Source organism: Eubalaena glacialis, chromosome 3 (genome assembly GCF_028564815.1).
Source record: "Eubalaena glacialis isolate mEubGla1 chromosome 3, mEubGla1.1.hap2.+ XY, whole genome shotgun sequence".
NCBI lineage: Eukaryota > Metazoa > Chordata > Mammalia > Artiodactyla > Balaenidae > Eubalaena > Eubalaena glacialis.
In genome coordinates this window covers 1,086,655-1,113,440 of record NC_083718.1, presented here as the reverse complement: position 1 = coordinate 1,113,440, position 26,786 = coordinate 1,086,655, and the positions used below count along the sequence as shown (strand labels likewise).

The window sequence follows — 26,786 nt, the reverse complement described above, 5'->3', positions numbered from 1 at the left end:
GTGCACGAGGACCACCCAGGCCTTCCTGGGGGCTCATCTACGTCAGGGCCGAGCCCCACCCCCCTGAGGCCAAGGGTCGGTTTCCCGCCTTCCTGGCCCAGCCGTGCAGCCCCTGGGGCCCGGGAGGTGAGAGCGGTAGCAGAGAATGGGAGGGAGGTGATGAGTGGCCCTGGGGAGTGGCGGTCCTGGGTGAACGGCCACTGGCTGCCCTGAGGCCTCCAGGCTGCTGCTGTACACTCAGGATGGACCGTGGGGGGACAGCAAGGTCAGGAGACGCGGCCGGCTCTCACTCCACCCCGGGCTTGGCCCGGCGCCGGGATGAGCCCAGCTTCAGCCGCCGTCTCTCCCCCTCAAGCCTCCAGCCTGGCCCTTCCAGCCTCAGGCTGGTGGAGCTGCAGCTGCCGGACTGGCCTCCAGGTGGCGCCGACCTGCCAACTCAGGCCGGCCAGGACCGCCAGGTGGGCGCGTCCCCCAGCCGGGCGCCTGGCTCCATTCCGGGAGCAGGGTCTGGGGCTCCCAGGCTCACACCTGACTGGGGCCGTGTGCAAGACGCTTTGTGGGTGAACGTCACACCTTCTCTAGTGGCGGGTCTGGGGCTTGGCTGGAAGGCTCCTCTTTGTAGCCGCCCGACCTCCACCTGCCCCGCGGCTCCGGCCCTTCACGGCTCACCTGGCGAGACAACCCCTCGCTCCCCTCCCCGGGAGCCAGGGTGCGGAGGGTGACCCTGAGCTGCACTTCTGGGGCTGCTCCCCCCCAAGTGGGTGACCTCGAACAAACAAGGTGCTTCCGGGGCGCTCCTCCGATCCCCTGTGGCCCCGAGGCTGTCCCCTCGGGCACAAGGTCCTGAGCCCGCAGCCCAAACGCCTGCAGGTCCCGCTCTCCGCTCTCCGGGTTGTTTGCTTTTTTCTTTCCTGGATGAAATTCCTGCCAGCTCGGAGGGAAGGAGGGAAGGGGAGCGAGAGGCGAGAAAGTTCCCTTGGCTCCTCCTCCGCCGTGTCGCCCTCCCTTGCCAAGCCCAACCCGTGAAACCCAGGAGCGAAGACGGCGCGGCGATGCCTGCTCCTCTCTGACCGTGCGCCGCCGGTGCCCGCTGCCCTCCCGGCCGCCGCGATGCCCAGCGCGCCTGGGCTCCGCGCCCTCTGGCTCTGTGCCGCGCTCTGCGCCTCCCCGTGTGCCCCCCAGCCTGGCCCGCGGCCCGCCTGCCCGGCCCCCTGCCGCTGCCACGAGGACGGCATCATGCTGTCGGCCGACTGCTCTGAGCGCGGGCTCTCGGCGGTGCCGGGGGACCTGGACCCCCTGACGGCTTACCTGTGAGTACCGCGCGCTTCTCCCTGAGCCCGCCTGACTGCGCGGAGGCCGGGCCGGCCTCAGTCTGGGGCACCTGCGCAGCTGGAGCCCCGAGGCCCAGGCATCTTCTGCCCCGTCCTGGACTGCGGGGCCGTGGCGGGGAGAACAGTCCCAGGCTGAAGGCCAGGCCAGTGGTGAGGCCGGGCTTCCCTGACTGGTTCCCAGTTGGCCCCTGTCTCGGGGCTTCATGGTGGGAGCCCAGGCTAGGTGAGAGGTGGGTCTCCGGGCCCTGAGCAGGGGGGCCCAGACTGCTGCCCCTTCTTCTCTTGCTGGTTTCTTCTCCTGCAGAGCAGCGCCCAGGACGGTGGCCGGGACTCAGTGGAGGAGAGGGGAGGGGCCCCGTGAGGGGAAAGATTGTCTGTCCCCGGCCGTGGCAAGGAGAGCAGAGCAGTCACTCGAGCTGAGTGGCCTTGGTGGGGGTCCCAGAAGCCAGGAGAGGGGACTAACCCACTCTCGTCTCCTCCAAGACGGACCCTGCTGGCTCCATCTCCCTCCACTGAGGCCTCTGGCTCCCCAGGGGCCTCCCTGAAGTCACGTCCCAAGAGGCCGTGTTGGAGACACTAATTTGTGGGCAGTGCCAAGCTGAAAACCAGAGAGCCGTTTTTAGAGTCTGAGTTGGGGTGAGATGATGTGTGAAGGGGACCCTACTGGGGGCAGCTGCCCCGCAGGGCTTGAGGGCTGGGGGCTCTGGCCTGGCCACCCGGGCAGGAGGAGGGAGTGAGCGCACATTCCAGACCACCTGCCTCCCCCCTGCTCTGGGGAGAGGAAACCATCCTGGCTCAGCCCCGCCTGGGCCTCCATGGCCTCTTCTCGGAGGAGGAGAGTCTGGGCCATGTGTCCCGGAGGTGGGGTCCCGGAGCTTTGCGGCTTTGGGCTCCAGGGCCTGGGGGCTCTGAGGAAGCAGGAGCTAGTTTTTAGAGTCAGGCAAGTATTTGTTGAACTAAATGGGACCAGGGCAGCGCCCCTTTAGCTGTTTTACATGTGTGTGAGTGAGGTGGGTAGGACCTTGTTTCATTTGAAGACAGGGTTCTGTGGCTAAAAAGAGTTTGGAAATGACTTCTGTGGAGCCTTTCTCTGGGGAAGCAGGAGAAAGTTCCCTTTTCCAGGCCGAGGGGCTGACTGGTCCCACCTCCTTCCCCAGAGCCATCCTGTCTCAGGAGGACGTGGGGCAAAGAGGACAGTGTCGCCGTCAGAATCCACGCTGCTGGAGGGTTGTCCCACCGTCTCGCCACAGTTCCCCTGGCGCTGTCACGTCTGCATTTGGGGTTTTCTGAGCCGACCCTGAGTCTCCCTGGGGCCTGAGAAAGTCCCTCGCTCCCAGGACTCAGCCTGTGCGTCCCAGGGCAGGAGGGAGGGTCCCACGCGGCCTGGGGACCTGCGCAGCAGGCCCTGGAATGTTGGAGGGAGGGGAAGACGCAGGGTCCCCCTTGGCCGCGCAGGGTCTTGTCTGGGTGGTAAGTGGGGTACCTCTGCAGGGCAGTGGGCCTCCTTTCTCTGCCTCTCTGGAGAGCGGCCCAGGCACAAACGCGCCGAGGAAGGGTGGGCGTGAGGGCCGCCCCCTTCCCTCCTCAGCAAGGTGAGGGTATGCCAGCCCAGCCCCAAGTGGCCCAGCTCTGGCCGGGGACGGCCCACACTTTCATCGGATGCTGGGACCCGCAGGGCCTCTCGTCTGCGCCCCCCAAGCCCTGGCCCCTTCCTAGCTCTGCCCCCAACGGAGTCACCCAAGTCCTCTGAGCCTCGGGGTCTTTTTCTGTACATGGGGACAAGTGGGTGGTGGGCAGATTAAGTGAGGCGACGTGTCCTGTAAACTCCCCGGCACAGTGCCTGACACATAACGAGCAGTGCCGGAACCCTCACACGGGAGGGAAACGGCGCCCGGGGTGAGCGCAGCACCCAAGGGAACAGGCTGTGGCGGGAGGAGGGGAGGCGACCGCGGGGTGCCGGCCTCAGTCAGTGCTTGGCTGCTCCGGGTGGGGCTCGGGGTCCCGCCAGCTGTGAACACTGGGGATGGGGTGGGAGGGAGTGGACACGTCTTCCTGACATGGAGGAGAAGGTGAAAGGTCAGATGAGAACACGTGGATGTACAAGGGGCGGCCGGTCAGAGGTTGCCCTTGATGACCTTCAGAAGGTGCTAGAGATGGAGCCGTAGGGGGCACCAAGGAACTCTGGGCTCCAGGAGACACCCAGCCAGTGCAAAGAGCTGCCCGCTGCTGCCCCGCCCTCTTGGTCCCACTGCGTCTCTGCTCTACCCTCACCTGCAAAGACAACACTCCCTCAGGGCCGGATGCCCGGCTGATTGGGTTGAAGGGACCGACGCCAAACACCCACAGGCCCTTGGCGTCTCTCCAACCCGTGGTCTCAGTGAGGCTTGTGAGGACTCATGAGGGTTTGGATGTCCTCCCTGGAACTCACCTGGGAGACACGGACCCCCGGCTCTGGGGCACCCGGAAGGTGGGGCGGCCCTTGCTCTATCCCGTCCCATGTCCACACAGCGAGGGGACAGAGATATACATGTGTTGTTGGCAATACCCAGGGCTGTCCCTGACTTGGAGAATCTGGGTAGTATTCTGAGTCCCTCCTTTGCCCCCAGAGTTGAGCAGAGACAGGAAGTGAGTGGGGGGCCGAGCTGCTTGTAGAAGGCCTGAGGCTCGTTCGCTTGCACTGACCCCTCAGCACCCGTTTCCGTCACCCTTGTTGGCTTGCACTGACCCCTCAGTACCCATTTCCATCACCTTCTGCTGCCAGGGCGAAGGGGGACCCCCACTCCGCGACCCCCATCAGGCAGCTTACTGCCTCCTTGGGACCTTACTCCCTGTAAGGCTGCTGTGACGACCGCTGAGCTTGACGAAAGGTCAGATGCGGTGTGTGTGTAGATTCTGGGTAGTTTGCATCCTGCTTATCGCGGCCTGTGGGTGATGAGACGAGGCAGGGTGCTGGGGAGAGCGGGGGTCCCAGCACAGGTGCTGGTCACAGCAGAGCAGGACTGCAGTCATCACGAGCTGGTGACCTGGGCCACTTTCCTCATCTGTAAACGGAGCTCACGCCTGCCTCACAGGGTTGTTGTCTGCATTCACTGAGGCAACGTTCGTAAAGGGTTTGGCACAGTGTCCGGCCCTTGGGAAGAGCCCAGTGTTAGCGGTGTTGTTATTAGGGTGACTGTGGCCAAGAAGTGTTAGTCAAGGAGGCCTTCCTGGAGGAGGAAGTGTGGGGCTAGCACTGTGGGAAGTGTGGGATGGGCGCGTCTGTGTGTTGGGGGATGAGAGAGGAGAGAGTGGCTGCAGGGAGCCGGGAGGAGCCCTCTGGGGCCTGGAGAGGCTTTAGTTTTCTCCTGGCCGGTGCGGAGGTTGGTGGGGGTGAGGCAGCAACGGGTGGGATACCCCAGCCCGCTCCCCAGCGCAGCGGCTGGTCCCTGCAGGGCCTGTCCTCTGAAGAAGCAGAGAAACATGTGGCTCCAGGGAGGACAGCGGCCTTGCGGGCTGCGTCTGGGAGATCCATGGGCCTCTTTTCATTCTGGACCTCAGAGGCCGCCCTTTCCGGGCCAGGCCTCAGTGTCCTTTTCTAATAGATTCTAAGAGCCTGAGCTTCTCCCCACCCTACAAACTCGGGGTTTGAGTTCTAACCCTCAGCCCATGCCAGAACATTTCCAGACCACAATGCACACAGGTTTTGTTGAGAAACAGGGCCAGAGACACAGGAGAGATCGGCTCTGAGCCTCCTGTCCTGGTTTAGGACCTCCCCCGGGGAGAGCGGGGAGCCGCTCCAGGAGGAGGGTCCCCTAGGGACTGGGTGCCAGCCTTCCTATGAAGCAGAGCCAGGGGCGGGGGGTGGGGGTTGGCCCATCACGGGGCAGGCCCGGTGTGGGGGGTCGCTGGAGGAGGGCGAGCGTGTCGGGGAGCCAACACCCCAGTTCAAAGGAAAGGCAGGAAGCAGCCCCGGGCAAAAGAAAAAGGAAACCTCTGGGCTCTGGCAGCAGCGGTGCAGGCTCAGCGGGTGGGTGGTGGGCAGAGGAGAAGAAAGCCCGGCTCAGAGCAAAGTCGCCCGGCTGCCGTGCCAGCCCCGCCTCTCCCCTTCCGAGGGCTCGACCTGACGGCTTCCACGCGGACCGTGCCCACCAGGCAGTGGGCAGGGCGGGCGCGGTGCCGGGTGCCCAACGGGGAGGCCCTGCCGGAGCCCTGGGCTCCAGTCTCAGCATTTCGGTTTATGGACTGCGTGTCCTCTGGCTGCCACTCACCCGCTCCAAAGTTTCTCTTTCTTCATGTTGAGAATGGAAACGCCGACAGCATTCACTGGGAAGGGTGGTGGGAGGAGCCACGGGACAAAGGGGCAAAGCCTTGAGTCTGCTTTAAAACGTTGACCAAGGGTGCTGTTTTTCTCAACCCTCAACTGCAAAGGACCTACTGAGGCCCAGGAGGGGTAACAGAGCTGCTTGTGACGGGTGCAGACTTAGGGAGACAGAGTCTAAGTTCTGGAGCCCCATCGGGCTGCCTTTCCTCCCCCCTCCCTCCCCTTTCCCCCCCTCCCCCTTCCCCCATCCCCCCCTTCTTTCCTCCTCCTCCCCTACCTCCCTCCCCTCCCCCTCCCCTCCCCTCCCCTCCTTCCCCTCCCCTTCCCTCCTTCCCCTCCCCCTTCCCTCCCTCCCTCCTCCCTTCCTTTTTTAAAATTTACTTATTTTATTTTATTATTTATTTATTTATTTATTTTTGGCTGCGTTGGGTCTTCGTGCGCACGGGCTTTCTCTAGCTGCGGCGAGCGGGGGCTACTCTTCGTTGCGGTGCGCGGGCCTCTCACCGCGGTGGCTTCCCCTGTTGTGGAGCACAGGCTCTAGAGCGCAGGCTCAGTAGTTGTGGTGCCCGGGGCTTAGTTGCTCCGCGGCATGTGGGATCTTCCCGGACCAGGGCTCAAACCCGTGTTCCCTGCATTGGCAGGCGGATTCTTAACCACTGCGCCACCAGGGAAGCCCCCTTCCTTCTTTCTTCCTTTCCTCCCTCCCTCCCTCCCTCCCTCTCTCCCTCCCTCTCTCCCTCCTTCCTTACTAATCAAGCCCCCTCCCACTGACCTTCAGGGAAATGACCTTCCCTGGAGCCCATTCTGCTCTTGGGCTCCTGGTGGGGACAGGCGGGTGGTTGGGGGGGGGGGATGGAGGAAGTGACCATTCTCGCAGGGTTCCCTGGAGGAGATAGGCCAGCCTGGCACCTGTGGGGACTCTTCCAAGAGGAAAAGTCTGGACTTCCAGGTGACTACTGTCTGGAGAGTCCAGCTCCTCCCCAGAAACCGAGTTCCGTGGAATGAGCAGGTTCTCCGGTGCAGCACAAGGAAAGCTAGGTGTGGACAGGCCGAGGCATCTGGCTCCCTTTCTGCCCTGGGACACACCCTGAGGGGCTCCAAGGACCCTAACGGCTGTGCGACCTTAGGAGCAGGGCTCTGGGCCCCTTGGGAAGGTACAAGGGACGGGAGTGCGGGAGAAATTTCCAACCCTCGGCCCCCACGTTGGAAAAGACAAGTTCTTTGAGCCAAACTGAGACGGACTCGCTGACTTGGGGGCTCTCAGAACTGTAGGGGCCCCTCTGTACTGACTAGCCCCTTGGTAAAAGGGGGTGGTCCCCAATTTCTAGTAATTCAGGCCTCTCTTCCCTCCTCAGACATGGGAGAACAGGTCTCAGGAGAAGAAAACCACCCAAGAGGCCAAACTTGGGCAGAGAGCAGAGAGTTATTTTGGAAGCAGCAGAAGGACACGGTGGGGAGGAGAGCTCGGGGTTGGCACTGCGCCCCCCAGAGCCCTGCCAGCGTGGGCCCCGGGCGGGCTGGCAGCGGCAGGCGGGGGCTGCCCCTGGCTGCCCTGAGACCAGAGCCTCAGGAGCCGAGGTTTCCTTTGGGTCCCATTTCCTGCCGCTACCTGCTTCCTCCCCAGAACCAGCAAGGGGGGCTTGTACCCCGAGCTCTCCACGGCCTGGGGATCGGGGTCCCCTCTGAGTACCTGTGAAGTGTAGAGCCTGGGGCTGGGGCCAGGGAAGCAGCTTGCGCCGGGCTTTCTGTCTCCCCTCTCTACTCCAGCGGGTGGTGGAAATGCCTTCCTGGTTGCACTTTCCCAGGAAGTCCAGAAGTTTCTTCGGGAAAACACTAGATCTTGGGAAGGCCCATTCTTGGAGCCCTGCAGACGTACCTGGGCAGCTGCCATCACGCTGGTGGCGCTGCCTTAACCTGTCAGGGTAACAGTCGGCATTTACTGCCTCCATTTAAGCGTGTAAACCCCTGAGGGAGGCACCAGCTTCATCCCCATGTTACAGGTGAGGAGACCGAGCCCCTTGCTCAGGAGCCCATGAAGGCCGCCAGCCAGCGCTTGCTGACGCTGGGATTTCAGCCGCTGTCGCCCCCTAACCACGTGCACGCTGCCTCGTGGGGCAGACCAGGGGTTCTGGAGCAGCCCCTTAGAGCCTGTTTCTTTCCTTTCTCGGGAAGAGTCAGTGGTGGCCCCTATCCCTCCTGCCCACTGTGGCCTCCGGAGCTGGTGGACACGGGGGTGTGTCTGGGGGACCAGCTGCGGGGTCGGGGCCTCGGAAGAGTGAGAGGATGGGCTGGTCGGGGAAGGCCCTGGGGGTGGAGGGGAGAGGCCTAGCCTGAGCCCTGGTGGACGGGAGATTCACACGGGTCGGTCATGGGCAGGGCAGGCCCTCTGGGGGGAGGAGGGACGAGCCCGGGAGTGGCAAGGGCAGCTGGCCTTCTGTCCACGGCCTCGTCCGTCCCTCCCGAGGCAGGACCTTCCAGAGCAGGGCTTTCTGCCTTTTTCTCCTCAGGGCACATTAAAAAAAGAAAAAAAACCGACAGCAATTCAAGGCGTTCGGCAGCTGCGGTAAATCGTCCAGCCTCTGCAGGCAGCATCTGGTCAGGCTGGGGGCCCCTGGCACGTGCACACCCGGAGGCCCTGCTGTGGTGGGAAAACCTGGTGTACTCCTGGCCAGCAGGAAGGGTCGGGTCTTGGCCCCGGTGCTGCCCGCTGCCGGGCCCGCTGCCGCTGCCGGGCCCGCTGCCCCTGCCTGTCCTTGGCCTCCATCTCCTTAGCTCCCGTGGATGGGGGGAGTTGCCCAGCTCAGTGCCGTCGCCCACCGGCCTCCCGGGGGCACTGGGGTGAGAAGCCGAGGCAGACCTGCAGCGCCCTGGTCCTCCCGCAACTCTGCAGCCCTGGCTTTGCTGGGAGCAAGACCAGAGAGTAAGATCTGGAAAGAACCCCTGGCCTCTCCCCTCCCCCTTGGCCTTTGGGGTGCTGGAGGAGGTGGGCGGCCCTGGGGGTGTCCAGACGGCGCGACGGGCAGGATGTCAGGGATTTGGACTTGGCCTCCTGGAGGGACGGGGAGCGGAGGTGCAAAGGGGGTCCACCGTCCCCGTCTACACCCCAGCCCAGTGCATTGCTTTCTTAGGGGCCTATGGGCACCAGGAACATCAAGGTTTACTCCAATGCCCTGAGCGATTTGCAAGTTTGAATCACCGCCTGCCCCCCGACCTGAGTTACCCTTGGCTCCGGAAGCATCAAAAGCAGCCTCCACCAAGGGCCTCTGACACTTCCTGTAGGAGGGACGGATGCCTCCCCAGGTGACCTGAGTCCAGATCTGCTTCACGCTCCTCGCACGCAGGGCAGTACGCTGAGTGGGCAGGGACGTCCCGGTGGCTAAGCCCCAGGTGCCGTGAGCGCCTGTGCGCATTCTGCAGACGTCTCTCACTTGTGCTGCAGCCCCCAGCGCCGGCCCATTGGCCAGCGGTCAGAGGTAAAGCCCTTGCCCGCCCCCACCCCCGGCTGTGGTGGAAGCGAACCTTCACTCACTCGTTCATTCACGGACGGGGGCTGAGCATCCCCGTCTGCCTGGACTCCGAGCCGAAGGCTTTCTCTGCATCCAGCCTCGTGGGGCCGGACTGCTCCCCGCTCAGATGAGGCAGGGGGACTCGGGGGAGATGAGACCAGGGCACGCGTCATGCAGCCTGTGGGGGGGTGACGCTGCGGCAGGCAGGTCCAGAGCAGGAGCGGCGGGGGGCGGGCACGGAGGGGCAAAGCCCATGCCTGACCGCCGCCCCCGTGCAGGCCCTGGGGGAGTCACTGCAAGGCAGGCGGTCGTCTCCCCCACCTCCCCCAAAGAAGCGTGTGTCAAGCAGACCCTGCCTGGGGGACGGAGAGCTGACACTGGGGGTGTGTTCCCCTCCTGAGAACTACCAGGCTGCATCGCTGCCCACGTCTGCTCAGGGGGTGCCCATCTGTTTGTCCGTCTGTCCACCTGCCTCATTGATTTAGGCTCCTGATGTCTCTCATATGGGGGGGGGGGTCTCAGGGCGGGGCCACGCCTCCCCCTTCAGACAGGTAGGACTTCACTCCTGGTGCGCTTCTCCTCAGGACATCACACCCCCCTTCACACACACACACACACACAACACACACACACACACACACACACACACATAGAGACACACACACACAGACACACACATACACACAGACACAGACTGACACACACACTCACACACAGACACATAGAGACACACACACATACACACACACACAGACACAGACTCACACACACACTCACACACAGACACATAGAGACACACACACACAGACACACACAGACACAGACATGGACTCACATGCACACTCACACACATACACACAGAGACACACGCGCCCCCACCCGGCTTGGGCCTCCACCTGCAGGGGGCGCCCTGGACGGGGCATGAGCGGCACTTACAGGAACTGCCCTCATCCTCCCCTCCCCCGGCTCAGGTCTGGGGCTCCGGGGTGGGTGTTGGGGACCGGGAGGTGGATCACGTGTCTGGGGCTGTGAGCACCGAGGCAGCAAGGGCCAGAAACGAATCCCCTGCCTTTGTGGTGGATGCTGATTAGGAGGTTGGGAGGACCATTGTCAAGGACAAAAGCCGGAGAGAACGGGGACAGGCCGGTCCCGCCCTCAGGCACCTTGGGGCAGACTCAGGACCTGGTCTCCCAGCACAGTGACCACCCAGCGCTGGTGAGCTGGTGACCTGGGCCGCCCCTCAGCCAGGCTGGCTGCTGGATGTGCTCCTTCCGCCTTAGGAGCCATCCTGGGCTAGTGCTCTGCTGTCGCCACCTCAAAGGTCTTAATAGTTTTTGAACAAGGGCCTCATTCTTATTTTGCGCTGGTGCTGCCCTTGTTTGTAGAATGAGGGTCTCCACCTGCCTGTCATGCCAGGTGTTGGTAAATTAAGTGAGTCCCCTCCTCCGTGCTTGTGCCCTGGATCCTGACTGCCAATCCTCTGCTTCTGTTCCCAGGGTCACGATGAACCATGACCTCGGGCAGGACAGGCTGGAGGATGGGGCGGGCGCCCCTTCTGAGGGACGCCATGCGTGGAGGCAGCCCCTGTCCAGACGCACCTGAGTGGGCTTCACTGCGGGGGGCTCCTTGGCCTGCGAGTGGCGTCTGCCGGGTGGGGACTACGGGCTGCTGTGCTTGGGGGAGCCCCGCACAACCCCGCTTCTGTGAACCGGCCAGGTGTCGGGCTCCAGTGGGCAAGGCCTCCGTGCGAACGGGGTGGGGTCGGGGTGACGGTTAACGAGTTAATATACGGAAGCGCTTGGAAAGGTGTGTGACATACGGTAACCACTTGACGTGGTCTTATTTACCCCACAGTTTATTAAGTGTATACTTAGTAGCGCCCGGCTGTGCTGGGCACTGGTATTACACTGACAATTCTCCACCACAAACGAGGGGGAGACAAGGACTCAGTAAGTGGCTGTGTGAGTCCACCCACCCTGCCGCCACCCTGCAGAGCCCTGCCAGCTCGGCCCCCTCCCCTCCCGGGTCCCCCCTCCTGTGGCAGTTTTCTCTGGCGTGTACGCTCAGGGCTGCATGGTAGGGAAGAATGGGGGTGTCGACGGGGCCCTCCTCCGGTTTCGGCTGCAGCTTTGGGCGCCTCTCTGTTCAGTGGGATTGGAATCAGGACGCCCCAGCCTCCAGTTCTGTCTTTGCCCCCAGCTTGCTGAGAGCTTGAGGACAAGTCCTCTGGTCTCTGGGCCTGTTTCCTGCTGGGTTGGTAGTTCTGCGTCCCAGGAGATTGTAGAAGCAGAGGGGACGGAGTGGGAGGAGGGGTGCAAGTGAGGCCGAGGTGAGGGAGGGGCCCCGGTCCCCGATAGGTGCAGCGTCCCCCAGTAAGACCTGAGATCCCGGGGCTGGGACGAGGCAGGGCCATCTCCAGCACCTCCGGGGCTGTGCGCCCAGCCAGAATAAGGCCCCGCATTAACCATCGGCAGCCAGCAGAAAGAGGAACCCCCCCAGCCCGCGCCGCCGCCAGTCGACGCCACACCAGCCCTCGCCTCGCGCCGTCTCCCCTGCTCGGAATGCAGAAGCCCAGGGTGCCCGCCCCCTGCGCCTGCCCTGCTCCCACCTGCCAGAAAGCATCAGCCTCACCACCCACACTGGCTCAGGGATGGGGGGCGCAAAGGCACCGTGCTGTGGGCCCAGGTCCCTGCTGAGCGTGGGGAGTGGGGCTGGGCAGTACTGGGCTCCCCGGACCCTGGCCTGCCCCATGCTGAGGACACCCTGGAGCCTGTGGGGCGCAGTGGGTAGAGCGGAATGCCAGGGGTGGGTTTGGAAGCTGGGCCTGGGGGCCCTCCTGAAGTCCTGCGGCAGCTCCTGCCCCTGCCTGGCTGCGCCCCGCTGTGACAGATCAGTCCCCCCCCACCCCTCTGCTTGCTGTAGAGTCGACACCCCAGGAATTTGCTGTCCCTCTGCCCTCCTGCTATGATACCTCCAGTTTCCTTCCTGTTCTGCTCAGAGGGGAGAGAGGGGCAGCTACCCCCTGCTTTGTTGGCCCTGGAGGCACTGGGTTGGGGGGGTGGTGCAGCTGGCCTAGAGAGGCAAACTTGGAGGTGGTCCCAGGGATCCTGGAGACGGGGGTGCTGGGTGGTCCCCAGGGATCCCGGAGACAGGGGTGCTGGCTGGTCCCAGGGATCCCGGAGACGGGAGTGCTGGGTGGTCCTGCTGCTGAGGAGGCTGAAGGCCTGGGCCTGCCCCTCTTGGGAATCTCGTGGCATTGCAGGCAGCCCTCCTGCCTGCAGCCAACCACCACGCCTGGTGACCCCACTGCGTGGGAGGGGGCGGGGTTGGAGGGTGGAGCAGGGGCAGGATCCCAGCCTCTGCCGGCCCCTCCGCCGGCCATCCTTGTCCAGGCCAGGCCACAGCTGGATGTCTTCATGCGTCAGTCTGCTCAATACTTAGCAAAAAAGTGATTGAAAAAGTAGTTCTGAGGGGTTGAGTAAAGGCGATTTATCCCATCTAGTGCCTTGGATATCCTAGAGCCTTTTACTCAACGCATGGTCCCCAGACCAGCAGCATTCTTCCTCTGGGGACGCATCTGGAGTGCAAAGGCTCAGACCCCACCCCAGACCTGCTGGGGCCACATCTGCATTTTAAAGTGTGCCCAGCACCAACCTCCAGCTTCTCCTTGGAATAAGTCAGACCTTCAGCTGGCCAGCCACGCCCTGCACCCCTGCCCCGCCCCGCCCTGGATTTTGCTTTTACCTAATTTGTACTTAGGTGGCGCCCCGTGACTATCACTGTGATTTACTGCAAGGAAGTGGTTAAGAAATGGCTTCAGGCAAGAAGCCTGCAGCCCCGGAAGCATGAGCTTGATTTAGGATACGAGGGGCCGACTGAGACTTCTCTTTCTCCGGGAAATTTCCCGGCTCTGCCCTAGGACTCAGCCCCCCTGGGTCTAACTCCTGTTCACTCGTCTGTTTCCCAACCAGGCTGGCAGCCCCAGGAAAGCAGGGCTGGTATCACCCTTGCACGTGGTGCTCAAAAACATTGCTGGGATGAGTGAAGCAGTGAATGAACAAGTGAATGGTAGCGGCGGGAGGCGTGGTGGCCGAGCAGACGTGCTCCCCTGAGAGACAGGCTGGGTGGGAGGGCAGCCCTCTCACCTGGGGGCCGTGCTGGCCTGGCTCTATGGTAGGCCCGAGGTGTGGCGTCCACCCAGACGGCTGCGGTGAGGACGGAGCCGAGACTTAAGCTGCCTGTCGGCCGGCTTGGGTTTCATGAGAGTGAGACGTCTGCACCATAAACCCTGCCACTTAGAAGCTTTTGCCTTTCCTAGTCATTCTCTTTACCATTTCTTTAAAAAGAAAACCTCTTTTGAAAGTTTCCATCCAGCTTCCAACAAGCTAAGACAAAGAAAGGTATGCAGGCTTGGATGGAGAGAGCGCTCTAGGGACCCGAGGCTGCTGGTCCTCGAGTCTGCACTGTGTGTCTGGCTCCGAAGGTCCGAGTCTGTGTCGGGAGAGATTTCAGGCTGGTGGGTCAGAAGGTACCGCCCTGCACGTGCTGGGTGGGGACAGGCACAGGGGAGGGGGCAGCAGTGGGGAGGGTGTGTCCTACTGGATCCTGGGATGATCCAGGGCGCTGGGACCGATGGCCAGGGACCTCTGGGGCGAGCCTGAGAACACCGTGCCCTTGGCTGTGCAGCACATCTCAGCAGGCGTTTATTGAGCACCTACTGTATGCCAGGGGATGCACAGATGAGTGAGGTGAAAAGACACACGGAAACACACAGCCAATTTCAGTCCCATGAGGTAAAGGCTGGGAAGTAGAACCAGGGAATCCAGAGGGAGCCCTTAGCCAACACCAGGCTCACGGAGGACTTTCAGAAAGAGCCCCCCCCCCCGCCCCTAATTTTTTAAACTAATTTTCATTTAAGAAGAGAGTACATGTGGCAAGTGTGTCCTGGTAAATTTCCACAAGCTGAGTACACTTGCACAACCAGCACCCAGGCCAAGAAACAGCGTCGACCGCCCCTCCTGGTCTCCCTCCGCCACCCCACCCCCCGGGCAACCCCGGCCGTGGCTTCAGCAGCCCCGGCACCTTTCGCCTGTGCTTAGACTTTACGTGGACGGAGCCCTGCTGTGTCTGCCCCTCCCCCTCGCCGTGTTTGAAGCTCCATCCATGCTACTCCCACGGTTGCCCGGTCCTCACTGCGGGAGGACACAGGCCGTGCAGACAGGCCCTCCAGTTTGGGGCCTTACAGGTGGGGCTGCCGCGAGCAGTTCTGGATGGGTGTCTGGTGAGCACGGACGCCCAGGAGTGGGATCTTGGGGTCACAGTGGATCCTAGAGGCAGCTCAGGGGTGCGAATGTGTTTCCCGGGGCTGGCGGGGGGGAGGTGTGGGAGGGGCCTGTGGTCCACGCTTCCTGCATCACTTCCAGTGGCTCCTATAACAGAGCACCGCAAACCGGGTGGTTTAAAACGGCAGGAATGACTCTCTTGTGGAATCCAGGTGTCAGCGGGGCCTCATCCACCGCAGCCTCCTCTAGCTCCTGGGGCTGCCGGCTCCCGGGCTCGTGGCCGCATCGCTCCAACCACCCCCTGTCACCTCGTCACTGCCTGCTCTGTGTGTGTCTCTGTGTCTCTTCTAGGGGCATTTGTCATTGGATTCAGGGCCCACCCAGAAGCTCCTCCATTTTAAGATCTTTCACTGAATTTCACTGCAAAGACCCTTTCCAAGTCAGGTCAGGCGCACAGGTCCCACGAATCAGGACTTGGGCACATCTCTTTGAGGGACACTCTTCGGCCCACTGCAGCATCTCTCGCTGCGGCCCTAAGCAGCCCAGCCCAGGCCCACCCTTTGCAAAACTCTCAGTCAAGCCACTTTCTCAGGGCTACCCTGTCCCTTTTGGCCTTGCTCCGGGAAGCCCTCCCTGACTGTGTCCTGGTCCTCAGGCATAGGACTCCTCCAACACTAACGTCCTTGGCTCTGTCCAGCTGTGCCTGTGGTCTGAAGGTGTCCTCAGATTGGCCTCCTGAGGGCAGGGTGTGCCCTCCTCCTTCCCTGTGTGCACACGGGGACACACACCTCCCGTGCTCGGCTCGGCTCTGCACATGGGTGCTAGGAGCAGGAACTAAGCTGAAGGCACCTTTCCAGCAGTGTCCGGCCCAGGGCACCATGCCCAGTGGCGGCCCATCCCTGTGACCCTTCTCCCCTCAGACACCCCCCAAAGGGACCGGGCTGTATCCTGGTCCCAGGGCCTCTGTGGGAGTCCTGGCTACACCCACAGCACAGGGAGGAGGGAGCCCAGGGGACCGGGAGGCACCCAGCCCTTTGCCTCTCCTTGGAGGAGGCCAGGAGACAGGAATGCCTTTGGCTGGGGACCCTGGCCAGAGATCAGAAGATCAAAGATGAGAAGATCAGGGCTGAGGTAGGTGGCACACTTGGGAGGCTGCAGAGAGAAGCAGCAGCCGGTGTCTCCTAAGGGCAGGGCTGACCCAGAATGCCCTACCTACCCCCTCTCTGATGGAACCTCGCAGAGCTGCTTCTCCAGATGAAGGCCCTGGGGTGAATGCTGGCGAGGGCGGGATGCTGCGTGCCCGGTGGGCAGGGCTGACCCCCTGCACAGCAATTCCCTGAAGAGGGGCTATTGAATAACATCTGTAGGTGCAGAAACTAAGGCACAGAGAGGAAAAGCAACTTGCTGACATCAAGCAGCTGGGAAGTGGGCGGGCCAAGGTCAGACCCGGCAGTCTGGCCCCAGAGCCCACAAACTACTCTACCCGGGGGAAAAGGTCAGTGCAACCGCAGCACGAGGGAGCAAGGCTGGACCTCAGGCAGGACTTCTCCCTGGGCGGGGATGCTAGTGGAGACCGTGGTTTAGCCTTCCTACAAGTCCATGAACCAGACAGGTGGGGCTGGGAAAGAGGGCGGGTTGTCGGAGTGCCTGCCAGAGGGGAGGACGAAGGTGGTAGACAGGTGACCAGCAGCGCAGAACGTGGCAGGAAACGCCCCGGGACCAGGCATCGGGGTCTCAGGGGCCGATGGGAGGGACAGGTGAGGCTCCGCAGGCAGGCGGGACCTCCCTGGGTGGAGAGAGCAGGGTGCGCCCGACCAGGTGAACTTGGAGGAGGGGGCCGGGCTCCGGAAAGTTCCACCGGTCCTGGCAGCTGGGGGAGTGGGACACAGAGGCCCTCCTCTCTCCCCTTAATCCCCTCCTTTGTTCCCGAGCTGCCACCCCACTGCCACGCCTTTCAGCCTTGGGCAGGCTGGGACCCAGCTGGGCTCAACAGAACCAACCCCGCAGGGTTGGCTCTGCCACTTACTGTGACTAGACGGGCAGTAACTTGATATTTCCAAGTCTCCCTTTCTTCACTTAAAAGGGAATAGAGAAGGCTTCACTCCCGGCCTGATAAAAGGATTAGACTAAATGAGGCCAAGCATGTGCCAGAGCCGACAGAAGGCACCCAAATGGAGGGGGCCGGACCCGGGACGGTGGCCCGGGAGGGGTCTTGCTTTCCTGAGCCGTGTCTGTACAACGGGTCCGTCCCAGCAAAGGTGGCTCTTAGATTCTCTGAACGTCCAGCGTCTGCTCTTTCTTGCTAGATTCAAGCTGAGAGTTGGGAGCACCATCCGGCCGTGATGGGCAAGGCTGGGCGAGGGTGGCGGCTGGGCGAGGGCAGCTGCCGGGATGAGAAGGGGGCAAGGGGTCCTGAGGTGAGAGGAAGGCTTCCAGCTGGGTGGGGTGGGGGGCAACTCTGAATAGAGGGCGTCCTCCCGTTTTCCCCCCAGGCACAGCCGCCTCTTTATCTGGTGAAATAAAGGCCGCAGGACAGAGCTTCAGCTAAACAAACAGGGCCAGGGCTGGCTGCAGGCAGCTCCGCAGACAAAGCGCACTCCCTCCCACCCCAGGGCTGCCGCGGTCCTCCGGCCCCTGCTCCCTGCTCCTGGGCGCCCTTGGGGAGCTCTGATCCCATGGGACGTCCCCGCCCTCCTCTCTGAGGGGCTCCAGGCCCACAGGGAGGACAGAACTCCTGCCCTCGCACCTCCACACCCGAAGACGGAGGAGCAGAGGTCAGAGTAGGGCTGGAAGGACGCTGGCGAGTGGAGGGCACTGAGCTTGGCGGGACCGAGTCCCAGAGCAGTTGTTTTGGACCCTCGGCTCCAGGTCAATCCCAGCCAGGGCCGCCATGTGGGGAGCCCACCCCTCTGCGCTGCGTAGAAAACGGCCCTCGATGCTGTGTGCGACGAGGACGGTGCCTGGCCGCCGCCGTGTGGGGACCAGCCCCGCCGGGTGATAACAGTCTCTGCGGAGCCCGCAGAGGTCAGAGGTTAGTCCCAGGCGTGTTAACATCCAGCCCCGGGCCCAGCCCTTGTCACCGCCCACTTTTGTCACTGTCCCACCTGACTGGGCTCGGAGGGCAGGAACCCCGCATTGTTGGACCCGGCAGCTCAGCACCCGGCGCGGTGCCTGGTGTTCAGTAGGCGCTTAATAAATGCTGGTTGAATGACACACGGCTGGGCGGTGGCGTGAGAGGCTGGAGGGTGGAGGCATGCGAGCTGGGCCATGGTGAGCGGCAGCCTTGGCGGCGGGTTGGTCACCGAGTGCCAGATGCTGGCAAAGTGCTTTTACCAGGGAGGAGCCGCGGCAGAGAGAGGCGAAGTCACTTGCCCTGTGTCACACAGCTGGCAGGCGGCAGAGCCGGGAGGGAAATGGTCCAGGCCAACTGCAGGGCCGTCCGGGTGCTGCTGATAGGACACCAAGGACACACCCAAGGACATGCACGTCGTAGCCACATGTGGCCAGCGCAGCTGAGGAACCGAATTTTTACTCTGATTTACTTTCAGTGACTTGAAATGTGAACAGTCAGTACGGGCGGTGAAGGTGGGACCATCTCCAGAGGGGAGGGGCAGAGCCAGCCGTGCGGCTCGCAGAGCCTCTGGCCCGTTGTGCTCGAGGGCTGCACACAGCAGCCCTGACTGGGCCCAGGACCACCCTCCGGCCTCTCCTCGTGGGGGGCTCGGCTGGGCAGGCAGCAGGGACCCACGCAGGGGAAGCAGACACACAGGCAGCCTGTCCCATCTTTGCTCTGCGGTGCCTTCGCCTACTCTGGGCTTGGTGGAGGGCTGGCCTACACAGCGTGGCTCGGAGGGTTAGGACCAACCACCGGGGCAGGGGGAATACCTCTGATCAGGGCAGAGGCTCTGGGACCACCTCAGCTTGGCCACTTTGCCTGGCAGAACAGCGAAGTCCCCTTAGCCTGAGGCAGCCGGCTCCCCAACAAAGGGGTTCCCCTGCAGGGTTGAGGGTCAGGGCAGGCTCGGGACCCTCTCCACCTCCGAGGCTGCCCTCCCTCACCCCACCTGGGCACCCACACCCTCGACCTGGTGTTCCAGCTGGCACTTTCCCTTTTCCAAGAAGCAGAAGGTGGAAACAAGGGTTTGGCCTGAAGTTGGTGCCAAACCTTGATTTCCCGAATGCAGCATCCTTGAGTGGGAGGCATCTCTCCTGGCCTTGGTCTCCTTTCACTGCCGTCAGCTTGAGGAGACAAATCCATAGATGAAGTATCACGGTACCGTGAGCCACATTCCCTGTCTCCTGTGGTCTTACAGCCCAGGGCTAAAAAACCCTACCTTTCCCCTCTCACATGACGTTTAGGAATGTCGCCTTCCCTTGCTTTGTGCCCCCCGCCCGCCTGAATTGACCAGGTCACCTGACGGCGCTCTGGGTTCCCCGTCTCTCCCTGGTTCCCTCTGACCTGCACAAGCCTGGTCTTGGCTTAGAAACCATGGGGACCCTCAGTGACTCCCGAGTCAGGTGCCAGCCCTCCCTGTCGGCATCTGTTTTCCCATCCCCCATGCTGCCCGCCTCCTTCTCAAGTCCTCCTGCCCCCCCAGCCAGGCTGGAGATGTCCTTACAAACAGGGGAGCCAAGACAGGGCAGAATCAAGCAGTAGCCCTTCAATTTAAAAATGCAGTGTTGTTCTCACACAGGGGTTTGTGCAAGGCCTGTGAGCCTGAGGTTGTGCTGTTGTGTGTGTGACGGTGGATGTTTTTGCCCTGGTTGGAGCCACTCCTTTGTTGGGAAATTTGTGAAAATTGCAGAAATCTGAGAGAACTCTGTGTCGACTAGTTAGGAGCCTCCAAGAAGACAGCCAGTACCTGTTCCCCTGATAAGGAGTCAGCTGACGGAGGAAGCCGCGCCGTCCTCAGGAGACGCAATTCTAGCCCCCATTCCATCAGCTGGCGCGGGGCCTCGGGGTCTGGGTCCCCCTCAGTGTCTGTCTCCCCTCTTGACTGAAGGAGCACAGATGCCATTCAGGGGAGTCTGGAAGTGCAGGGGTTCTGGGCAGTCACAGTAACTGGCAGATGCTCCCAGCGCTGCGGAGCGGGCAGGGATGCAGAAGCCCCAAGGCCCTCGGCCGGCCCCGCGTGCACGGCGAGCCACCCCCCCCCGTCTTCGGTGCCTTCCGTTCCAGACCCGCCTGCGTCCCACGTACCCCCCTTTCTGCCCCCAAGGCCATCTCTCTCTGCCCTCCCCCTTCTGAGTCCAGACGGACAGTTTAGAACCCAACAGGGAGAGCGGCGGCGGGAGCGGTTGGTGACCAGGGAGCAGGGTACAAATGCAGGGTTCGTCGCTCTGTGATAAACAACCCTCCCCAGCAACACTGCGAACTTGGGCCTGGAGCTGGCCCCGCGCCGTCCGTGTCCCCCCAGCCCGGCACTCGGAGCCCACAGCCGCCCGTCGGAAAGGAAACCAGCAATCTGGGGGGCTGGAAGGGAGGGTGAAGTGGGTCTGACTGGACCAGGCCGCTGACCCCAGATCCGAGCCCTCTCTCCTGTCACCTGCCTCTTAGTGACACAGGAGGTCAGCCAGTGTCCTCTGAGTGCCAGGGCTGCCAGCCACAGGCGCAGAGGCCGGGCAAGGCTGTGGTCACTCACTCGGTGTGTAGTGCAGCTCCTGCGTGCCAGGTACCCCCAGGCCTGGAGGCTGCAGAGGGCACTGAGAGTAAGTCCTTGCCTTGAGGGAGCTCCTGGCCACATGGGGCGTTGTGTCCTGATCATCATAATTCAGTTGGTGAGGACATTAATAAGAAGTCATGCTGAGCGAGCCCCGAGTTTATTTTACTAACTAACTCGTACAGTTTAATGACTCATGTAATTCTCACTCCAACCCCCGTGAGGCAAGTACATCGTGATCCCTATTTCACAGATGGGAAGACAGAGGCTGGGAGGTGTCACGTGGCAGGGCCAGGCCCACGGGCTCATCAGTGCTGTGCTGGGTGGTGATGGGGGCAGGGCAGCACCAAGCACACAGCAGGAGCCCCGCTAATGCCCCTGCGGGAGCTTGAACAAAACCGCGTAGGATGCAGGACGCTGCTCAGCTCTGCCGGGGGGTGCTGGGAGGGCCTCACAGAGGTGGCCTTGGGGCACAGCCACGCCTGGGGACAGGGGCTCATCTCCCGGTCACTCTGGCCGCTCTTTACTTGGCTGCAGAGATGGGCCCTGCTTCCTGGTCTCTCTTCCAACCGGTGGGGACAGTCCTCCCAGGGCCACCCGGCAGGACCCAGGGGCTTTGCCGTCTGCTGTTTCTCCCGCTTATAGGAAAAATGCAAACAGAACAAATCCCCCAGGGCCCTTGGGTGTCAGCCAGATGGCCCTGGGGGCGGGTCGCCTACTACCCCCCACCCCGTCCAGGTTTGGGTCTTGCTGCTCTCTGCCCCTCAGTTCCCCAGCATCTTCCTGGTCTCCACGGCGACGCCGCCTCTCCCGGCTTCCTTGGTGGTCCACTTGCTACACAGGGTCGAGCTCTGAGAACGCTTCCTGTGCTCGGGCTGCCAGCCTCGCTCATCGATCCTCTCTGTCCCCCTGCCCATGGCTGTGTCCAGCCCGGCACACAGAGCCCCTCTGGGTGCCCCAAGGGCTGCTGGGAAGAGGCCTCGGGGTGGGGCTGCAACCCAGCCTCTCGCCCCTGCAGTTGACTTGAGAGATGCAGCGGGCAGTGCCCGCCATGAAACATGGTGCCTCGCGTCCAGAAGTGTTCAGACTTAAACCAAGCGTGCCCTTCCGAGTGAGCCTCTCTGTGTAACTGTGTAGGTCAGGCACCCACAAAGCCCGTCCCGGAGAGCAGTTGTGTGCGTCTACGCGCGCGTGCGTCTACGCGCGCGTGCGTCTACGCGCGCGTGCGTCTACGCGCGCGTGCGTCTACGCGCGCGTGCGTCTACGCGCGCGTGCGTCTACGCGCGCGTGCGTCTACGCGCGCGTGCGTCTACGCGCGCGTGCGTCTACGCGCGCGTGCGTCTACGCGCGCGTGCGTCTACGCGCGCGTGCGTCTACGCGCGCGTGCGTCTACGCGCGCGTGCGTCTACGCGCGCGTGCGTCTACGCGCGCGTGCGTCTACGCGCGCGTGCGTCTACGCGCGTTGGCTGTGCTCACAGGGCGACAGCTGTGGGGCAGAGTTTGAGGCCAGGCCTCGGTGTCCAGCTCACCCGCAAGCTGGGCGCCAAGCAGCCCCCACAGCAGCCTGCGCCCTCCCGGCCAGGGACGGAGCCCCGCTCGCCCAAGGTCACAGCCGAAAAGAGTTCCACCCGAGGGGGCGAGCCGGGTGAGTTTCTCCCAGAGAGATTCTGTCTTGATAACGTGTGGATACTTGGAGAATGCTTGTGACTTTCATGAATACAACCCAAACGTGCCCTCCCGCGACACGCATGCCCGGTGCCTCACAAGACAGGCGCTGCAGGGGCTCACGAGTCCTGACACTCGCAGTGCTCACAGGTTCGCACGGCCCGCGCCCCTCTCCCTGCCCTGGTCCAGGCGAGGACGGCTGGGCGCCCGGGGTGACCTGCCCCAGGACCGCCACCTTCACCGGACTCCCGGGTCAGAGCTCCCGAGGGCAGGTTCCTCCCGAGGCCCGCGTGCCAGCCCTCTGGTCCCCAAGGCCGGCGGCTGGGCCTGGAGCCCCCGCTGCGTCTCCCTCCGCGGCTCCACGTCTTCCTCCGCCCCCCTTTCCTTGGTGCCAGCCCCAGCCCTTTCCTGCAGGGCCGACGGACCCCCCTCCTGCCCCTCACGGAGCCCTTCAGCTGGGCTGGGCGCTGTCCCGGGCAGGATGCGGGGCGGGCAGAGTGCAGGTCCCCTCCTCCCCAAGGAGAACAATGAGGCTGCTCGTCGGGGGGGGGGGCGGGGGGGGCATGGAGCCACATCAGAGCCTCTGAGGTGCGGCCCCCGGGGCGACGGCTGAGTGATGGGGCCTGAGTCACATGCCCGCGAGCGCCTGTGGAGACACGTCCAGAGATGCTCGGGGTACGTGTTAAGAGGTACCTGCTTTTGTGGCTCCTCATGCCTTCCTGCCGGGCTGATTGTGCGCCGGGCCCGGGGCCGGGCAGAATGGTCTGTGGCCTGGGCTCCCGTGGCCTCACCGTCCCCTCCCGCCACCGTCCAGTGCGCCCTGTGGCTCTGCGGCCCCCAGCCAATCAGCCATAGCTCGCCCGGCCCTCCTTCTGGACGGGCAGGCCCGGGACGGCCCCTCGGTCCTCATGTGGAGCAGGACGGGAGCCTGCCGGTTCCTTGGCTCTACCTGCCCCCGATTCTTCCTTCCTCAGAGCACGTAGCATCCAGAGGCCAGGCTTCACTGGAGATAAAACACTGGAGCCTAAACAGCCTTTTCATAGGTCGGAGCGGGGCCCCAAGCCCCTGACCCGCACCCTATCTCCAGCACACACGTCACACGCGTTTCTTGTGGAAAATGGAGACCCTGGGGCTTGCAGTGGAAGTGCACCCCTGGGGCGGAGGGAGCTGCAGGAAGGCCAGTGGGTGGTGCCCGGCCACACGGTTGGCTGGTCTGGGTCCACCCTGTGCCCTCAGGCGGGGGGAGCTGGCGGAGGTGAGAAGCAGCTGCTCGGAGTCTGAGACAGGAGGAATCCCAAGTGTATGAGACGCACATGTGCAGCCGGAGCATCGCTGCTCCCCGGGCGCAGACTGGGAGGAAAACGCTGGGGCAGGGCAGGGCCAGCAGGCTAAGGTCACCCCTTCTGCCTACTGCAGGCCTGCTGGGCTGGGACGCTTTCCCACAGGTCACCGAGGGGCAGGACTGATGTGTGTGCACTGGTAGGCAGTCTGTAAGCCCTGGCTCGTTTAATCCTTACGAGGACCCTAGGAGTTTGGTGGTGTTCAACCATTTTTACGGATGAGGAAACCAAGGGTCATAGTGATTAACAGCCTGAGGTCTGGCAGGTAAACCAAGGAGAGAGTTGACCTCAGTGCTCTTTTCCTCTTTGCTTTCTTTTTTTTTTTCCCTTGAAAATAGATTTAATCTTATTCAAATTAGAAATGTTCAGCATTTTCCTCTTTGCTTCCTTGAATGTAAAGTGGAGGTAACATTGGAATCCACCTTGGGGTTATTGTGAGAATTAAATGGGATTAGAGTAAGTCCCCTCCACACGAACGAGTTCAGTTCCGAGAACGCGTCTGTAAATCTTATTTGTCTGTAAGTCCAGCAAAGTTAGCCTAGGTACCCAACTTACACAACCGGCTATAGAGTACTGTATTGTAATAGGTTTATAATACTTTACACACAAACAATACATAAAAAACAAACACAAAAAATAAAGAAAACATTTTTAATCTTACCATACAGTACCTTGAAAAGGACAATATTACAGTACAACAGCTGGTATCCAGGGGCTGGCATCGAGTGAACAGGCAGGAACAGTTACTGATTGGAGGAGGGAGAGGAGGTGGGAGATGGTAGGGCTGAAGGATCGTCAGCAATAGGAGACGGAGGGCAAGCTGCAGTTTCACTCACGCCTGACGTTGATGGCACAGGTTCTGGTTCCTTGCTGGATTCAATTCTATCCACCCGCTTGAAAAAACGATCCAGTGATGTCTGGGCGGTAGCTCTTCTTTTCTCGTCATAGATGACAAGGTAGCGCTGGATTGCATTCTGAATGGCTGCTGCAGCCTTCGTGTATCATTCTACGTTTGGGTCGGTCCCGTGCCTCATAAACTAACACTGCCTCCTCAAATAAAGAAATCCCCCTGCCATCTCCTGCATCGTGAATCTCTTCAGTTCTTCAGTTACTTCTTCGTCCTCCTGCCCCTCTTCATCCTTTCTCTGGGCCTCCAATTCCGTCAGCAAGCTCCTCATGTTGCACAGCAAGGAGTTCAGTGAAATCGTCCTCTTGCAGATCTAGCTCCAGCTTCTCGCTGAGGGTCACTACGTTGCTGAAGACCTCTTCGGACTTCTGATCTACCTTCTCAAATCCACAAAAATCATGAACAAACTGTGGGCAAAGGTTCTTCCAAACCCCATTCATGGTGACTGCCATACCCTCACACCATGCAAAGTCAATGTTTTTTATGGTCTTGTAGATGTTATAGTCCTCCCAAAGTTGTCCCTAGGTTGTTCCTGATTTGTCACTTACCTTTACTGCCTGACAAAAAGTGTGATGTAAATAATTTTCTTGGAAGTCGCTATAATTCCCAGGTTGGATGAGCAACGTAGTATTCGGTGACAGATGCAGTACTTTGACGTTGGGATGAAAGTCATCCATGAATGGGGGGTGGCCCAGAGCATAGTCGAGCAGCAACAGAATGTTTAGCTGGAACGTCCTTCTCCAAGCAATATTTCTCTACCTCTGGGATAAAGTGGAGGAAAAACCAGTCCTGGAACGTGGCCTGTGTAATCCAGGATTTGGGGTTACGCTTCCACACAACAGGAAGAGAGCCCTTGGCTATGTTTTTAAGGATTCTTGGGTTCTCTGAATGATAAACTAAGAGAGGCTTCAGCTTCGTATCACCAGAAGCATTGCCACCAAACAACAGTTAGCTTATCCTTTGCTGCTTTACAGCCCTACATCAACTTTTCCTCCTTACTGATGTAACTTCGGTCTGGCATCCTCTTCCAGTACAGTTGTGTCTCATCCACATTAAAAACCTGGTTGGGTAAATACACACCATCATCAATAATTTCTCAAAGTGTTTCCGGAAGTTCCTGGACAGCTATCCTATCTGCACTTGCTGCCTCTCCACTTACTTTTACGTTGTGAAGTTTGGCTCCAGCCTTGAACCGATGAAACCAGCCATGGCTGGCATTAAAAGATGTGTCCTCTGATTCTTTGCCGTGTTTCTTCTTCAAGTCTTCATAAAGGCTTTTAGCTTTCTCTTGAATCAGCGTTAAGCTGAGCAGGACTCAGCGCTGATGTTGATCCTGCATCCGCACACTGAGAAGTTTCTCCATCTCCTCCATCACTTTCCCATGCTTCTTGGATATTTTGTCAACATCGTCGGCACAGCAGACTTTACATGTTCCATGATCTTGTCCTTGTTCTTTAGATTTGTGCCAATGATTGAACGATTCACGTTATAAGAATGAGTGATGTCTAACATCTTTTTGCCTCGCTCCACTCTCTCAATTATTTTCACTTTTGTTTCCATCATTATCGCTTGGCGCTTCTTAGCAGTACCAGCTACACCACCGCTGCTTTTACGCTTGCTTTCAGACATCCTGGGCTTGAAATAAAGGTACTGTACTACTGTACTCTATACAGTACTGCAAAGTACACAAAAACACAACCACTTGTAGAGGGTGCACGCACGTGACAATGTACACCAGATGCGTGAACTAACTTATGTGACTGGACATGCGAACGCACGTTCGCATCTTTGAAGGTTCGTATGTAGGGGACTTACTGTATTTGGATAAAGGTTAGCCTGTGCCTGACACAAAGTGGGCCTCCAGTAAACGCCAGCTGTTACACAATCACAGTATTGTGATTCTTTTGTGTGCAGGGTATCTTGGAGGGCAGTGACACAGAAACCACTCTCAGGGTCTCTCAGATAATATGGGAAGGCAAGACTGGTCTAAGGTGGTACTCCTCAGGAATCAAGCATCCTCAGGGATGTACCAGGGGCCAGGCCCTCTGGTTGGAGAAAAGTAGAAGGAGCCTGGTGGGGTTGGGGGAGAGACAACAGGAGAGAGACTGCAGGCCTCAGACGGCTGTGGAATCCCACGGGCTCAGGGACTGAGTAAAAGGCAACCCCCTGGTGAGTCTGGGGCTGATTCCAGGAGCCCACGGGATGGCGGTGGTCTCGGGTAAAACGTCCATGAGGGATCCTGCGTGTTGATTGGCCCTGTCCTGCTCTGGCATCCTCTGAATTTTTCTCTGGCCTATCCCCGACGGGGTCGGCTTCCTCTGTGGCCCTCATCACAGCCCGTCCTGTGGAGGGAGGGGGGAGGAGGGAGGCGCAGGGGGAGCACGGAGAGCACGGCCTGGGGAGGACGCAGCTCACAGCCTGCCTGCTCCCTTCTCTCCCGCAGAGACCTGAGCATGAACAACCTCACAGAGCTCCGGCCTGGCCTCTTCCTCAGCCTGCGCTTCCTGGAGGAGCTGTGAGTAGATGGGGGGGGGGGGCGCGGGGGCTGGAGGCGGGCACTGTGACCTCTGACCCAGGGAACTGGAGGTCCCTAGGGGGACGGGTGGAGCCAGCGGAAACGGCCTTGGGGAGCTCTTCTGAGCGGGGTCAGCCCCACCTGCCCAGGTGTGGGCCCGAGGCGGGCAGTGGGGACAGAGGAACTCGGACATGCAGCCTCTCCCGCCCTGAAGCCGACCGGCTTTCTGTCAACGCTGCTCCTCTCCCTGGGGTCATCCTTGACCTGCCCTTGCCCCCTG

General features: G+C 61.2%; 1 protein-coding gene across 1 annotated transcript in view; it reads left to right on the top strand.

The window, feature by feature from the left end:
* The first annotated feature begins 1,110 nt into the window (after positions 1 to 1,110).
* Positions 1,111 to 26,786, top strand: part of LGR6 (leucine rich repeat containing G protein-coupled receptor 6) — a 96,701-nt gene continuing 71,025 nt past the window's right edge. The window contains exons 1-2 of the mRNA XM_061185231.1: positions 1,111 to 1,310; positions 26,435 to 26,506. Of these exons, the coding sequence (XP_061041214.1) occupies positions 1,111 to 1,310; positions 26,435 to 26,506 (272 nt within the window). The remainder of the gene's footprint in view (positions 1,311 to 26,434; positions 26,507 to 26,786) is intronic.